The sequence below is a fragment of the Carcharodon carcharias genome, chromosome 3, assembly GCF_017639515.1.
Source record: "Carcharodon carcharias isolate sCarCar2 chromosome 3, sCarCar2.pri, whole genome shotgun sequence".
NCBI classification, from domain to species: Eukaryota; Metazoa; Chordata; class Chondrichthyes; order Lamniformes; family Lamnidae; genus Carcharodon; species Carcharodon carcharias.
The window spans coordinates 179,825,884-179,843,065 of NC_054469.1; the positions used below are offsets into that span (position 1 = coordinate 179,825,884).

Here is a 17,182-nt window from a genome sequence, read left to right on the forward strand (position 1 = left end):
TCTTTTATTTGGAGGGTATGAGTGGAGGTGAAGAAATTATTCAATATGAGCAGAAAGTGGTGGTGGTTGGAGACTGGTTGCTCCTCTGTTCAAGGAAGAAATGGATAGCCACAAGACCATCCCAATGGGGGGACAAATGTGTAGAGAGATTGGATGTCCATGGTGAAGAGGAGATGTTTAGGGTCAGGAAATTCGAAAATTTAAACTGGTGGAGGGCATCAGAAGAGAGACAGTTTTAGGTGGGCAGAGACTGACCAAGTCGGGTGGGTTGGGGGGGGGGGGTAGAAGAGAAATCAGTTCATTGGGGCAGGGGCAGAAATAGGCTGAAACTACATGGCTACCAGGGCAGCCCTGTTTGTGGATCTTTGGAAAGGTACAGGTGTTCGGGGTTGGGGGCCTATAGGTCGGAGTCCGTGGAGATGAAATTAAGTCAGTGATGTCCCGGAAACAATAGCTTGATGTTCAATGGTAAGGTCATAGCCCAGGAGAAGCAAGAAGAAATGTCAGAGTTGGTGTTCAACCTGTGCTAGGTCAAGGTCAGTTCGTCATACAAGCACCATCCCTGTCAACAGGACCCAAGAAAACATAGTACAGCAAGTACAGAGCGAGATAGGTTAGAGCGAGTGAGGGGAACAGAGAAATTGAGACAGCTGATTGAGAAATGCTGACATGACAATGAAAAGGCCTCAGGGATCAGAGCTGGGGCCTCAATTATTTACAATCTATATCAATAACTTGGATGAAGGGATCGAATATATGGTTGCTAAATTTGCTGCTGAAACAAAGTAAGGGAGAGAGCAATTTGGCATGAGGACATAAGGAACATAGGCAGGTTAAGTGAGTGGGCAAAAAATTGACAAATGGAGTATAATGTGGGAAAATACGAATTTGTCCAATTTGGCAGGAAGAGTAGAAAAGCAGAATATTATTTAAATGGAGAGAAGTCTCAGAACTCTGAGGTACAGAGGAATCTGGATGTCCTGGTACATGATTCACAAATAGGTTAGTATGCAGGTTCAAAGTGATTAAGAAGGCTAATGGAATGTTGTCATTTATTGCAAGGGGAATTGAATACAAAAGTAGGGATGTTTTGCTACAGTTGCACAGGGCACTGACAAGACCACATCTAAAATACTGTGTAGAATTTTGATCTCCTCAAGAAAGGCTTTAATTGTATTAGAAGCAGCTCAGGCTGCTTCAGTTCACTCGACTGATTCCTGGGATGAAGGGGTTGTCTTCGGGGGAAAGATTGGACAGGTTGCACCTGTACCCACTGGCCTTTAGAAGAATCAGGTGTGAGTTTATTGAAACAGAAGATCCAGCGAGGATTTGACAGGGTGGATGTTTCCTCTTATTGGAAGACTAGAACTAGGTGGAATAGAGTTTAAAAATAAAGGTTCTCCCATTTAAGACGGAGATGAGGAGATTTCCTCTCTCAGTTGTTAGTCTACGGAATTCTCTTCCCCAGAAAGTAATGGAGACAGAGTCATTAAATATTTTTAAGACCGAGTTAGATTGACCCCCTTCAATCAAGAATCTAAGGGTAGGTGGGCAGAAAGGACAGTTGAGGTCACAATCAGATCAGCAATGAATCTTATCAAATGGCGAACAGGTTTGAGGAGCTGGATGGTCTACTCCTGTAGCTACTTCATGCGTTTGTATATTTCCTAACTCAAATGAGTCAAAACGACTGGAAGAGACAGTGCTCCCCTCAATAAGATACTTGTGAGTAATTAGATCACTATTCAAGAACCTAACCACTAAGAACAGTGACCGAATAATTTGTGCGAATATCAAGAAAGGCATTGCAACAGACACAAAGCAGAACACCAAACTATTCTACCATTATAACAGAGGAGGAAGTTAAAACCCCAAGGGATTTGCATGGAGTTGAAACAAGCATGAACAGGAGATGGTAAACACACTAAATAATTACTCCTTGGAGGTGGAAAGATATGAAAATACCAAACACACCGTGTTTGCTGAGCTGAGAATTTGATATTGGTAAAGTGGAGTTTTTTTCTTAAACAACAGGATATGGCTGATAAAGGTGCAAATCCATCATATTTAAATGAATCTTCAAAACAAGTTGAGAAATCTAAATACATAAGACTTTGTTTGCCTGGCCATAGGGGGACACATCACACTGACTGAAGTCCAAAGAGCTCAGGTAAGTACAAGTTAGATTTGGGACTACTTTCCCATTAAACATGTGATGAACATTACTAGAAGAATTTAACTATCTGAATCTTGCTTGACTTAGCCACAGAGAGCACTGGTAAGCTGCTCGATCAAGACTATAGACAGGAAATAATTTAATTTCCAATTAACATACTGTCTCTGCATAAAAATAAATTTCACCCACTAGATAATTATGAATTGAGGATGAAGACAAGTGAAGAGGAAAGAGCGAGAAAGCGAACATGATTCTTTTCACAATCCTATGATGGATCTAAGTTGCTTTACAGTCAAGGAAATATGTTTTAAGTCTAGTTACTGTTGTAATGTAGGAAGCACAGTTTACAGCGACATCTTACAAAGAGTAATGAGTTAATGGCCAGGTAACGTTCTTTTGTGATGTTGTTTGAGGGATAAAAAATGGCCAGAACACTAGGCTCTTCTTTGAATATTGTTATGGGATCTTTTACATCCACCAGAGAGGGCAGATTGTTTAATGTTATATTTGAAAGAGCTCCAACAATGCAGCACTCACTCTGTACTGCACTCGTCTGTTAGTCAAGGTTGTGCGCTGATAGCTCTAGAACAGAACTTGAACCCACAGCCTTCTGGCTCAAATGAGAGTACTAACCGCCAGGCCAAGGCATGCACTTTTTTGGGGGGTCAGAAGCTGAAGTAAAAAATAACTTGAGGGAAATGGAAGAGAAAAGAATCAAAGATGGAGTTGAACATGAGCGAGAACCTATAAAATGAGGGAAGAATGACCAGAAATGGAAACAGTTAGAAATACATGCGAGATGCCATAAATTTTGTAGGTGTAAAACAAGAGAAAATAGAAAAACAGGTATGGTTTTCAATGTCTTAGATGTTACTCCAGGTTGGGAATCTTGCACATTATTTAATGATAATGGAGTGAGGAAGCAAATCCACTAGTGGTTCAGTATGAACATTGTTACCCCAGCTCAAAACACAAATGCATGGCAAACAGTCATCCAAGCCTGAGCAGGCAGTGCAGAATTGTGCTGGATTTTCACTACTTAAATTCACAGTTCCTTAAAATGCAATGAGATGGCTGCACCATATAACTTTGTACACCATACACTATGTAAATGCAAGTTGTTGCTGAGGAGTCTTAAAAATAGTTGTGGCTATCCAAGACACTGAAGGAGCCTTGTTGTGCTTGATACCTATGACCGGCAACAATGGTACCAGCTCAAATGATGCAACAGGTAAATTAGAAGTCTTAAGCTAGATGCAACCCCAGAGGTATTCAAATGACAGCAAAAATCCAGATGACTACCTTTTCCAGACAGCCAAGTTTCACTGTATATCAATAAGTTGGAAGAGAGAGTTGTAAATGCAAATATTTCAGATGACACTAAGAGGAACAATAAGTTATGCAGGGGGCAGCAGAAACAGTCTTAGAGAAAGTTGCAAAAGGGACATAAACAGATTAAAATGAATGAGTAAAATTACTGCAAATGGAGTCCAATGTGTGATGTCAACTACTTTGGACCCAAGATAAATTTATGCATCTCCTAAATGGTAAGAACTAGAAACTGTAGAAGAGCAAAAAGATTGGGGAGCCCAGGTAAACAAATCATTAAAAGCTAGTGGAAAGGCACAAAAAGCAATCATAAAAGGATATTGAATGTAAGTCTTCTATCAGCTGTGACTCAGTTAATTGCACTCTCGCCAGAGTCAAAGTTGTGGAATTAAATCCCACTCCAAGACAAGTACAAAAATAACCCCGAAACTCCAGTGCACCTCAGAGAGCACTGCACTGTCAGACGTCATCTTTCTGACAAGGTGTTAAACTGAGGACCCATTCACTCTCTCAGGTGGACATAAAAAAGCAAGCAAGTTATCCCCAGTGTCCTAACCAATATTTATCCCACAAACATCACCACAAAACAAATTATCTAGTCACCATCACATTACTGTTTGCAGGAAGCTTGCTTTGCACAAGTCACTGTTGTCATGTAGGGAACACACATCTAATGTACTTCACTGACTGCAAAATGTTTTGGATATCATGAAGGGGCTATGTAAATGTAAGTCTTTGTATTCCAGTCTCCTTGATAAAAGGGGGAGGAAGTTATGCTCCCTACAGACAGGGTATAAAGCCTTGGTTAGACTCTAAATGGAGCACTGTGTTCAGTTTTGGACATCGCACTTCAGGAAGGGTACACTGGCCTTAGAGGAGCTGCAGCTCAGATTTACCAGAAAGATAGTAGACTTGGAGGGATAAATTACAACAAGTTGCATATACTTAATTCAGTGGAATACAAGCTAAAAGGAAAGTGAGGGATGATCTGAACAAGGTATTTAAAACTGTTAAGATAATTTGATAGGGTAGGTATAGAGAAATTATTTCCTCAGCTACAGGAATCATGAATAAGGGGACAAAAAGTTAGAGCCAGACCTTTCAGGAGCAAAGTCAGGATGTACTTTTTTCAAAATTTGGAACCTCTTCCTCCAGAATTCTGGGTGTTCCAAGTCAACTAGAATTTTAGGGCTGAGATATGTAATCTTTATTAGTTAAGGACATAAAGGCATGAAAGGCAAAGATTAAGAAAATGGATTTGTGATGCAAATCAGCAATGATCTAAAGGAATGGTGTAGCAGCCTGAGGGGCCGAATGGCCTGCTTTTAAAGCTAAATGAGAAATGAGAATAAACACCAGTGCAAGACATAGTAAGTGCAATACATCCAAACTGAGAGATTTTGCTTTACAGCAACTTTATTACATCTCCTACCAGATAATCTCAATGTACCTTGCATGCAAGTGAACTATGAAATGCAATAGATATAATGTAAGCAAACAGTGAAGATATTTTGCACAGTGCAAGATCCCACAAATAGCAATGAAAGAATAATCTACTTCTGAAGGTATTGGGTGAATGGCATCCAGGACACTGGATTTAAAAATAACAGCCAATGCTGAATTTCATTGAGAACAGTCAAATCCAGTTTGCTAAGGTTATCAGCACAAACATTTAAAAAAGGACCAACAGCAATTCCCGTGAAATGGTGATCTAATGTTTTCGGCATATATGTTGCTTATTTTCTCATACTTTGAGCTACATTTACTTTAGGGTGAAAATGCTCAATTTCAGAAATCAAATAATTTCCAAGCAAAATCTCTGTTACTTCAAAATTAAATTTTCTCCACTTTTAACCTACTAGCCTTCGGCCAGTAAACCAGGAATAAAACAAGCACCAAGTAAAAACAAGCTCTATTTTAATTGTAACTTAGTTTCCAGGGTTCAGAAACAGACTCAATGTACTTTACATGAATATTATGCAGTTCTGAAGGACATTGCACCTTCCCTTGTTCCTCGGAACTTAACTGTATTACTTGAGCACAGACCAGGAATAATAAAAATTTCCTTAGCATTTTGTCTCTGGTCTCTTGCATCCACTCCCCCAACCCACTTATCCCCACAAATTATGACTGTGAACACAAGAGTAGAAAGGCAACAAGGATGCATCTACTGCTTGTGGACAATATAGTGTAAGCCAGAAATTACTGGGACATCACATATTGTCACTGAACTAATAATCCAAAGACCCAGGGTAATGCTCTGGGGACCTGGGTTCAAATCCCACTACGGCAGAAAGAAAAATCTGGAATTAAAAGTCTAATGATGACCTCAAAACTATTATCAAAACCTATCTGGTTCACTAATGTCCTTTAGGGGAAGGAATCTGCCATCCTTACCCGGCCTACACCTGACGCCAGATGTACAGCAATGTGGTTGACTCTTAAATGCCCTCAGCCACTCAGTTGTATCAAATCACTACGGAAGTCTAAAAGGAATGAAACCGAACGAACAACTCATCACTAAGACACCAGAAATGACAATGGCAAAAATCAGCCCTGTCAGCCCTGCAAAGTCCTCCTTTCTAACATCTGGGGGCTAGTGCCAAAATTGGGGGAGCTGTCTCACAGGCTGGTCAAGCAAAAACCTGACAGTCATACCTTACAGAAAATGTCCCAGGTACCACCATCACCATTCCTGGGTCCCAGTGGCAGGACAGACCCAGCAGAGGTGGTGGTCCAATGACAAAATCATGAGGGAGTTGCCCTGCGAGTCCTCAACATTGACTCTGGCATCAGGTCAAACATGGTCAGGGAAACTTCCTGCTGATTACCACTTACCACAACCCCACTCAGCTAATGAGTCAGTACTCCTCCATGTTGAGCACACCATTCATGGGAAGTGCTGTGCCGCCACTTCTGCTGGGTCTGATCTGCCAGTGGGACCCAGGAATGGTGATGGTGGTGTCTGGGACATTTTCTGGAGGAAGCACTGAGGGTGGTAAGGGTGCAGAATGTCCTCTGGGTGGGGAAATTCAATGTCCATCACCAAGAGTGGCTTGGTAGCACCACTACTGGCCCATCCCTAAAGGACATAGCTGCTAGGCTGGGTCTGCAGCAGGTAGGGAGGGAACCAAGAGGGAAAAAAATACTTGACCTCATCCTTACCAATCTACCTGCCACAGATGCATCTGTCCACAACAGCCTTGATACGAGTGACTACCGCATAGTCCTTGTGGAGATGAAGTCCTATCTTCACACTGATGACACCCTCCGTTGTGTTGTGCGGCATTACCACCATGCTAAGGGATAGATTTCTAGCAACTCAAGACTAGGCACCCATGAGACACTGTGAACTTCAGCAACAGCAGAATTGTACTCGACCACAACCTGTAACCTCATGGCCCAGCATATCACCCACTCTACCATTACCACCAAGCCAAGGGATCTACCACAGTTTAATGAAGAGTGCAGGAGGGCATGCCTACAGTAGCACTAGGCATACCTAAAAATGAGGTGTCAACATTGTGAAGCTACAACTCAGGACTATTTGCGTGCCAAACAGCATAAGCAACATGCAGTAGATAAAACTAAGTGACCCCACAACCAACGGATCAGATCAAAGCACTGCAGTCCTGAATGGTGGTGGACAATTAGACAACTCACTGGAGGATGCAACTCCACAAATATCCCTTTCCTCAATGATGGGGAAGCCCAGCATGTCAGTGCAAAAGATAAGGCCGAAGCATTTGCTACAATCTTCAGCCAGAAGTGCCAAATGGACGACCCATCTCAACCTCCTCCACAGATCCCCAGCATCACAGATGCCAGTCTTCAGCCACTCCACGTGAAATCAAGGAACGGGTGAAGGCACGGAATACTGCAAAGCTTATGGGCCCTGACAATATTCAGGCAATAGTGGTGAAGACTTGTGCTCCAGACCTTGCCGCACCCCTAGCCAAGCTGTTCCACTGGCATATACATAGCAACACTGGCATATACATAGCAATGTGGAAAATTGTCCAGGTATATCCTGTGCACAAAGAGCAGGACAAATCCAACTCAGCCAATTACTGCCCCATCAGTATACTCTCCATCATCTGTAAGTAATGGAAGTAGTCATCTACAGTGCTATCAACAGCACTTGCTTAGCAATTTCCTGCTCACTGATGCCCAGTTTGGGTTCCACCAGGATCACTCAGCTCCTGACCTCATTACAGCTTTGGTTCAAACATGGACGAAAGAGCTGAACTCCAGAGGTGAGGCGAGAATGACTGCCCTTGACATCAAAGCAGCATTTGACCAACTGTGGCATCAAGGAGCCCTAGCAAAGCTGAAGTCAATGGGAATCAAGAATAAAACTCACCACAGGTCATACCTAGCACAAAGGAAGATGATTGTCGTTCTTGGAGGTCAATCACCTCAATTCCAGGACATCACTGCAGGATTCCTCAGGATAGTGTCCTCAGCCCAACCAGCTTCAGCTGCTTCGTCAATGACCTTCCTACCATCATAAGGTCAGAAGTGGGGATGTTTGCTGATGATTGCACAATGTTCAGCACCATTCGCAACTCCTCAGATACTGAAGCAGCCCATGTCCAAAATGCAGCAAGACCTGGACAATAACCAGATTTGGGCTGACAAGTAACTTTCTCGCCAAACAAATGCTGGATAATGACCATCTCCAACAAGAGAGAATCTAAATATCATCCCCCATTCCTCACCCCCGCACCCCCCCCCCCCACCCCCCCCCCCCCCCCCCCCCGCCACCCCCACCCAAACAACATTCAATGGTATTACCATTACTGAATCTTCCACTATCAAGATCTCGGGGGTTACCAAAAACTGAACTAGACTAGCCATATAAACACTGTGGCTACAGAGCAGGTCAGAGGCTAGGAATCCTGCAATGAGTAATTCACCTCCTGACTCCCCAAAGCCCACTCACCACCTACAAGGCACAAGTCAGGAGTGTGATGGAGTAACTCCCTACTTGCTTGGATGGGTGCAGCTCCAACAACACTCCAGATCCTCGTCAACATCCAGGACAAAGCAGCCCGCTTGATCGCCATCCCATCCACAAACATTCACTCCTTCTACCACCAACAAACAGTGGCAGTAGTGTGTACCATCTACAAGATGCAGTGCAGCAACTCACCGAGGCTCTTTAGACAGCACCTTCTAAATGCACAACCACTACCATCTAGAAGGAAGAAAGGCAACAGATACATGGGAACACCACCACCTGGAAGTTCCCCTCCAAGCCACACACCATCCTGACTTGGAAATATAAAACCGCTCTTTCACTGTTGCTGGGTCAAAATCCTGGAACTGCCTCCCTAACAGCACTGTGGGTGTACTTACACCACATGGACTGCAGCAGTTCAAGAAGCAGCTCACCACCACCTTTTCAAGAGCAATGAGGGATGGGCAACTTTTAACAGACTAGCCAGCAACGCTCACATCCCATGGATGAATAAAAAACCGAGTCAGAGATGGAATGGAGTGATTTATATTGTTCTAGTATATCTCTGATTTTATATTCTATTCCTGTATTTATAAACCCAAGTAAAAAATAGTTGCATTTATATTGTGTCTTTCACAACCACTGGGTTTTCCAAAGCACTTTACAGCCAATAGTCCTTTTTTTTAAGCTTGTATCAGGAAATGCATCCATTAATTTGCACACAACAAACTCTCATTAACAGTAATGTGTTAATGACCAAATAACCTGTTTTTATGATACTAATTGAGGGGCAAATATTGATAAGGGCACCAAGGACAACTCCCCTACTCTTCTTCAAAATAGGATCTTTTATGTCCACCTGAGAGAGCAGAGTTCAACATCTCACCCAAAAGACAGCACCTCTGGCAGTGCAGCATTCCCTCAGGTGGAATGTCAGCCTTCATTTTATGTGCAAGTACTGGCTCAGAGCTCAGAGTACTACCAGCTGAGCCACAGCTGACACACATGCTTTAAGGGGGGGAAAAAAAAATCACCTTATCAGTTTACCTTGCCACCTTTAAGGATATGTGTATATGAGCACCCAGATCTCTCTGCTTTTTTTAAAAAAACACTTTTCCAAATTATGACATTAATACTATATTGTCTTTCAGTATTAGCCTTCCCATGGTGCACTGAATGTAATCTGTCATGCTTCTGCCTAATCTCACTATATCAGCTCCACCCTGTATTCTTCAAGTATCATTATCTACTCCTTTGCCAAGTTTCAGAACATCAATAGCCTTCATAATGTTGCTCCCTATACTGAAATCTGTGTAATTTATAAAAATTGAAAAGAGTACCAGGCCCAAAACTGACCCCTGGGGAAATACAACACCAGACCACCTCCCTGTCCGAAAAACATCTCTTCACCACGCTTTGCATCCTGCCACTGAGCCCATTCTCTATTCATACTGACACTCTTCCTCGAATTTGATGAGCTTCCATCTTCTTAACACACTTGTTGGAAAGCATTCAACAAAATGCAATACAAAAGTCCATACACACATCCCTTGCAATATCTTGATCAAGGAATTCCATCACGTTAGACACAATTTGCCTTTGACAAATCCATGCTGGCTCTCCTTAATAACCTGTGCCTTTCCAATTGGTAATTTATTTTGTCCTTAACAATATAATTGTTACAATTAATTATTATATTTCATAACTACAAGAATGATATTAAGCAATCTAAACAGATGGTTTCATTTAACAAGTCCCATGTTCCTCTGAAGGCAATGGAAGGGCATACCCACTGGGTGCTCCACTTACTTGATGAGAAACAGGAAAGCTGGTTCGATGCATCATGGGTCAAGAATGTTTGTGCATTTTACCCTGTCATTCACTAACTTCTGAAGGACCAAAGCAACAATTTACAAACACAATTGGATTGCAATGTTCCCTTCCTCTGCTTGTTTTTTTTTGAAATCTGATCACTCTTTTCTCAGCCATTCTTGTATCTCCAATTTAGCTAATTCACCCTATTGCCTTCTCCAACGTTTGTTTTCTTTTAATTAAAGAAAAGCATAATGAGACATGCAATTGGGCACAGCATTCATGAGGTCCCCAGATGTGACACTGACATCATTGTATTGTTACTGGATTAAGCTTCTCACAATTGGCAGTATAATGTTAAGTGAATAAAAAAGTCCAATTAACATTGTTTGCCACCAAAACTGCCATTGCAGCAATTCCTGGCCCTACATCAACAACTTTGGATATAACATGTAGTACTGGTAATCTTTATTGGGGCAGGGAGGGTGGAGTCAGGGAATATAATTGCAGAGATATAATTAAATCCAAAAATTTCTGTTTATTTAAACACAGTGAACTGTACAATTACTATTACATTGACTGTCATAAAAAATGTATTTCATTCAATTTTTTGAACCCCAAATTTCCTGTTGAAGAAACCTTCCCTATGGTCTTTCCCTATTTAACAATCCCATTTCAATGCAGATAAATACTTGCAAGCGAAAAAGCTGCAAGGACATGTTATAAGAGCAGGTGCTTTTCAAAAGACCCAGTGCTGACTCAATGGGCTGAATGGCCTCTTTCTGTGATATACGATTCTATGAATAATTCCCAGGAAATGAGGATGTTTAGATATTTGTTGGCAAGTTTGGATTTATTTCCCTTTTCCTATACAGCAACTGCTTCCAAAACTAACTTTAATACTCGCACCAGGTCTCTGTATATAACCATCTGGGTGGGTGCAATACCAACCTTAGTTGATGAGCCCTCCAATTGTTACAGAGGAATACTATATATTACATATTTTCTTAATTTTAAAGAAACTCATTTTAGCTATTTACAAAAAAGAGCAAAGAAAAGTAGTTAAATATGATCAGGTCTCTCCAGCTTGTCACACTCCTGCTCCTGGCACAAATTTCAATCGCAACTAAAAATTGAACCCCATTATCTCCTTTTTTGTTTTGTGTCCATTTTTTTGGATGATACCTCAGAAAAACATTCCAATGCATTTCACTATATTAAAAGCACTGTATAAATGCAAGTTGAAGAGCAAAATCAGTCTATAATCTCTATCTTTCAAGCAGCACTTTTAAGAGAAATTGATAAGCTTGAGAGCAAACAGTTCTTCAAAGAATACAAGGACATTGAACTACTGATGTTTATTTCTAGTAGCCCCAAATAATCCACAATAGGAGGATGTCGCAAAGCCATGCTTTATATAAAAAAAAAATTCTAAATGTACTGGCTGGAAACCACTGATCAAATTTTTAAAAGACTGATGCTACATTCCAGTAACTTGAAATCACAGCTTCTAAGATGGCTGAAAACCTGCATCACTGTACATGAAAAATTTCAAAGTCATTAAGTGAAGCCAACCTGACTAGAAAACTCCAGAGACAATTACCTTGGTGTGAATGGGATCACCTCCTAACCCATTCGCAGAACATCTAGACAATCACCTGAGTGGGGACTATGCATTCGATGGAATCACCTCAGACAATGAGCTATGGCTAAGAAAGGAATCCACCCCAGCCATAACCTAATCAAGTTGAAACCATCCACTGGAATCCACTGGCTATGATCATATTTAGGTTCCTGGTCAGTTGGAAAGAGGGGATCAGGTGAGAAGCCAGCTAACTCTTTGCATTTAAGAAATTGTTTTCTCCAGACCAAAGGCAGAAGGAGAAAATACTTTACAGTGGCAGGGACCTGTGTTGATCTCGTTCCCCCCCTCCACCTATCTTGCAAGCCCGAATCCTGCCTGCTACTTGACTAGCCATGTGCCACATACAGATTTTTAAGAAGAACTCAACCCAGCAGTTGAGAGAGAAAGAGAAAAAGAAGTTGAAACATTTTTATTATTTTCCTTAGACTGGGTAAAGTGCAATAAACATAACCTCTTCTTTTTAAAAATAAATCAAGGAAATCTGCTTGTCTCTCTTACAGTAACAGCACATAAACAGTTTAGCACTCACTGGATTGGCAAACATAATCTTTTTAAAAAGCCTGTTGTGGTCAAACAAGGAGTGGGGAAAGTGGGGAGCCATCTAAGCCTTCCTCACCTGATTGTAACAAGTAATACTATATTAACTATCTTAAAAAGATTGTTGCCATTTTAATAGGGGAGCTGGGGAAACTATCAAAGTCAACAAAACACTTGCTTTTGATGACCAAATCTAACGGGATATCGTCACTGGGACTGTGAACAGCTTTATTGTACATGGGAAAGCACAATGCTGTGATGTTCCTTTCAAGCAATTGTGTGGAAACAAAACAAGCTGCAATTCATCAAATGAAATCCTGCAAGATAAAGCTCGTGCAGGTCAGTATTACAACTGGGATTAAGCTACTTAAACAACCAGAATTCCATTGTATCCTTTCAACATTTAAAAAAAAATCTATTTAGTGCAACCCCTCCCCCACAAATGAAGCAGTTGGGTTTTTTGCCAATGTGTATTCTATTTATAATATGGAAGGTGCAGTATTCCCTGTGTCAGTAAAATAAATCTCTATGATCACGTCTGGTCTAATCCCATGGGTCATAACCAGCGACCAAATATAGGATACTCAAAGATATTTGCAAAGAAAACATAAACAAAAAGTAGAATACATTCTGCAACACTTTACAAAGACTGCAAAATGCATTGCTGCTTAAATGATATCTGTAAGTCACTCCAACTCCTGTATTTTAAAACAAATTCTCAATCTTCAAAGCTTGCATTTGTATAGTATCTTTAACTTAAACCACCCCAAGGTACTTCACAGGAGTGTTATCAAACAAAACTTGACACAGAGTCACAGAGGGGATATATTAAGATAGGCAGTTGCCAAATCTTGGAGAAAAAGAGGTAGATTTGAAGGAAGCAAAGTGATGCTTAAGCAAGGAATTCTGGAGTTTACGGCCCAGGTTACTTAAGGCATGACTGCCAATGGCATCATTTTCACATAACACACTCCAGCCTGCACATCACTATATTAGGTGTTCTCCAATAAAAATTGCTGACCAACCACAGATGTTTCACTGCGTATCCAAATTTTAGTAGTAAGTACAATATTTGCACTCTCGATACACATAAATGTACTTCACCTGCATATTTACTTAAACATCTGTCATCTAGTAACAAAGGAATTAAAACTCTCAAATGGTCGGAAAACATTCACATCCCACTTCATCTAATTTTTTAAAAACAAAATAGTTTGAGTATACATGTATATAGCATGTAAATGAGTAGCAATCACATGCAATGAAGGTGTCCATTGCTCATTTTTTATTTATTGTAAATAGCCACATCTGGATTCCCATTTAGCTACATGAATAGAATGTATGAATGGGCATTCTATTAGATTCTACCATTGGTAGAATGGAAAAGAAAATCAAAGTAAATTTGCAATTAAAATTATTTTAAACTTGTAAAATACAATAGAAAAATTGCTCCTCTGTCTTCTGCAAATCTACCTCTTTGCCAGGCCGATCTCAAAGCACTTTGTATAGTGCAAGTGATTGACTACTATAATCAAATACCATTTAACAATCTTACATGTGATACTGTCATTTGTCAGGGACAAAGAACAATCGCACTGGCAGATTGGTAGCTTGATATATAATTCATGTTGCAGTGTCTTATTTCCTTACCCCTTACTCTGTGAATAATGTAATTAACTATTTTTTTCAGTATTGCTCAACACATTACCATTCTTATACGAGAAGGGGAAAAAAGTTTTTTTAATGTTTTGAGTAAACGTTTCCCTGCCCTCCATTTAATGCGATATAATGTGTAGACCAACAGGAATCATTTCATTTTTTCCCCAACTGATGTGAAAAAATAGCTATTTTCTCCACTTCAAATATATTGATTTTAACCTGGGGAACCCTCAAGTAACCTTGCCTCCTTAATCGGTAATGATGCCCTTAATACATCAGGAGGGTTGTTTCCCCTCCGTATTTTATCCCACTGCGGCCCTCAGCTCCCCAAGTCACAACTCGACACAATTGTTACATTACAATTGCTACATATTGTAACGTAGACAGCTCACAACTCGGGTTGTGGAGGAACTCTTCCTGCTTTGAATGAGCCAGGTATTTAGGAGGCTTGCCAGCTTTCTCCTGCTACTCTGGATTTAATTGCAATCTTTCCCATGCCTTCACTTGAATTCGCGGCCTGGAGCTGGAGCAGCCTCAGCCCCCCGCCCGCCCCGCTTTCCAGGCGCTGCAATCACTTCACTTCACTCCAGTCCCCTCTCTCCTCATTACCCCGGATCAACAAGATCCCCAACAGCGGCCTGTCAGCCTCCCTCTGCCTCTCTTTACCTGTGAAGTGCCGCAGGGTACCGTGTGCCCACAGGCTCAGGACTTGCTGCACCGTAAGGTTGATGGAATAATCGCCGGCGGCCATGGCTGAACGGGCCGTTCGCTGCTGCTGCTGGGGGACGCTTTTACTCGAGGCGGCCGGCATTGGGATGCAGGGTATGGGGGAGAGGCTACCACTGCCGCGGCGCCCAGCCAGGACTGAGGCGAAGCGGTGGACAGCAGAGATGAAGGAGCGTACCCTTAAAGGCAGCACCCTCCTCACACACTTGGATCTCTATGTCAGCCAGCGTCGCGAATGGGCGCTGGAGGCATTGCAGTGTCACATCAGACACTGGTAACTCCCTATTCCTCCAACAGCAAAGCATTGGCCTTTAAGAGAGAGCTAACACCTAAGAGGTTTGCAATCTCAAAGCAAAAATACTGGACTACCACTTCCACAATTACTTGTAGCGAATCGCTTTTTCAGTAGGGCTTTGAAATACATACAGGGTAAGGCTTTAGAATAAGCGGAATGAGAAAACATGTCAAATTTACTTTGTCAGACAGTGCAATTAATGCCCTCTTAGAAACGTAGGAAAGTACGGAAACATAGAAAAAAAGAGACCCCAGAACCCATCTATTTATTCATGAAACGACCACCCGTCAATCATCTCCAATTCTGCCTTAGATGTTTCCTCCACTGCCTTGTCTGGGGAGACCATTCCACATATTACGCTTTATGTAGTTAAATCTAAACTGTCTGTACACCTTCCATTTTCTAAACTCGAACCTATCTCCCCTAGTCAGTCTGCAGCCATCTCAAAGCTAATTCTCAGGGTTCAATTTGTCGATTCAGTTAAGGATCTTGAATACTTGAATGATACTGCCTCTAAATTTTTTATTCTCCAGATAAATAATTCGAGGCACTTTAACCTCTCGGCATAGTTCAGATATCGTTAGTTAAGTTTGGTTGTCCTTTGCAGCCTGGATATCTTTGCTGTCTCACAGCAACCAGAATTCCACGTCGTACTCCTGATGTGACCAGATAAGTTATCAGTTCTTCTTCAAGATGCTGCTAACTCTATTCATTTTTATGGGATGTGGGTGTCGATGGCTAGGCCAGCATTTATTGCTCATCCCTAACTGCCCTTGTTCAGAGTCATTTAAGAGTCAATGACATTGCTGTGGGTCTGGAGCCAGACCAGGTAAGGACAGCAGATTTCCTTCCCTAAAAGACACTAGTGAACCAGATGGGTTTTTACAACAATCAGTAATGGTTTCATGGTCATCATCAGACTTTTAATTCCAGATCATTATTGAATTCAAATTTCACCATCTACCATGGTGGGATTCAAACCCCAGGTCCCCAAAGCATTACCCTGGGTCTCTGGAATACTGGTCCAGCGGTAATATCACTTTGTCATACTTAAATAAGGCAAAGCTCACAAAATCCCATCTTGTGTTGTGCCCTGAAGCCTATACCTATTTAGTTTTTAATTCTCCCTTCCTCCCTCATTTGGTATGATTGATACTGAAAACTGTAAATTTCCATTCAACTTTTACAATTTGCTTTCTTAGCAGTTAACTCATCATGGACAACTGACTTAATTCCTAATTTCCCTGTCCTTTCTAATCTGCTCAGGTAATCATTTTTCCAATAGGCAGGTTATGATTATTATCAGGTAATCATCATTCTTTCTTTGCTTCCCATAATGGATAAGACTTGCAATTAATTGTTTTTCATTTGCAGAGTCTATCACTATGTAAAGCTAATTGCTGTGATAAAACCTTGTAGACAAAAATATTACTTTGGTTAGTATTCATATTCTCCAGTATGTTACACCATGGTAGGTTACCAGTTTCTTTAAGTCAACATCGTCTTTAAGAATAGAATCAGTCTGAACAACTATTCATCAAGGTCTGTTGCTTTCTACCTCTATTGTGTGTTCAATCTTGATTAGTGAGTTGTTTTAACATGTTTATTTCTTTAGTAAGAAACTTAGAACAAACTCTGCCTAGAAATATCAACAATAGGGACATTCATCAGTAATATTCATGCTTTCTAATAGTGGATCGCTAGGAATAATTCCACATTTCTACTTTCAAATAACTTCATTAAGTGTTAATAACATCTTTGTTTTCCTACCTGCATCAAGTGTCACTCAACTGAATGCAGAAATCACATGCTGTACATCAAAAGAATAACATTTAGATCCATAGATAATTGGGAAGAATTCAGTTGTGGTTTTTGATGCTTTTTTTGGAATTATATGTCAGCTTTATTGTTTTCAACCTGTTCATGTCAATTATTTCCTTCAGGATTTGGCATCTGAATTAAAACTGTGTTATATAATGATTCTACATGATCTTGATCTTCAGCAATATCACAATCCTTGGTGCAAAGATATTGAGAAAT

At 40.9% G+C, this 17,182-nt stretch overlaps 1 protein-coding gene across 1 annotated transcript in view; it reads right to left on the bottom strand.

Moving 5' to 3' along the window:
• tmem170b (transmembrane protein 170B) overlaps positions 1 to 15,039 on the bottom strand; it is a 103,825-nt gene extending 88,786 nt beyond the window's left edge. The window contains exon 1 of the mRNA XM_041184796.1: positions 14,788 to 15,039. Within this exon, the coding sequence (XP_041040730.1) occupies positions 14,788 to 14,932 (145 nt within the window). The 5' untranslated portion in view covers positions 14,933 to 15,039. The remainder of the gene's footprint in view (positions 1 to 14,787) is intronic.
• Positions 15,040 to 17,182: the final 2,143 nt, after the last annotated feature.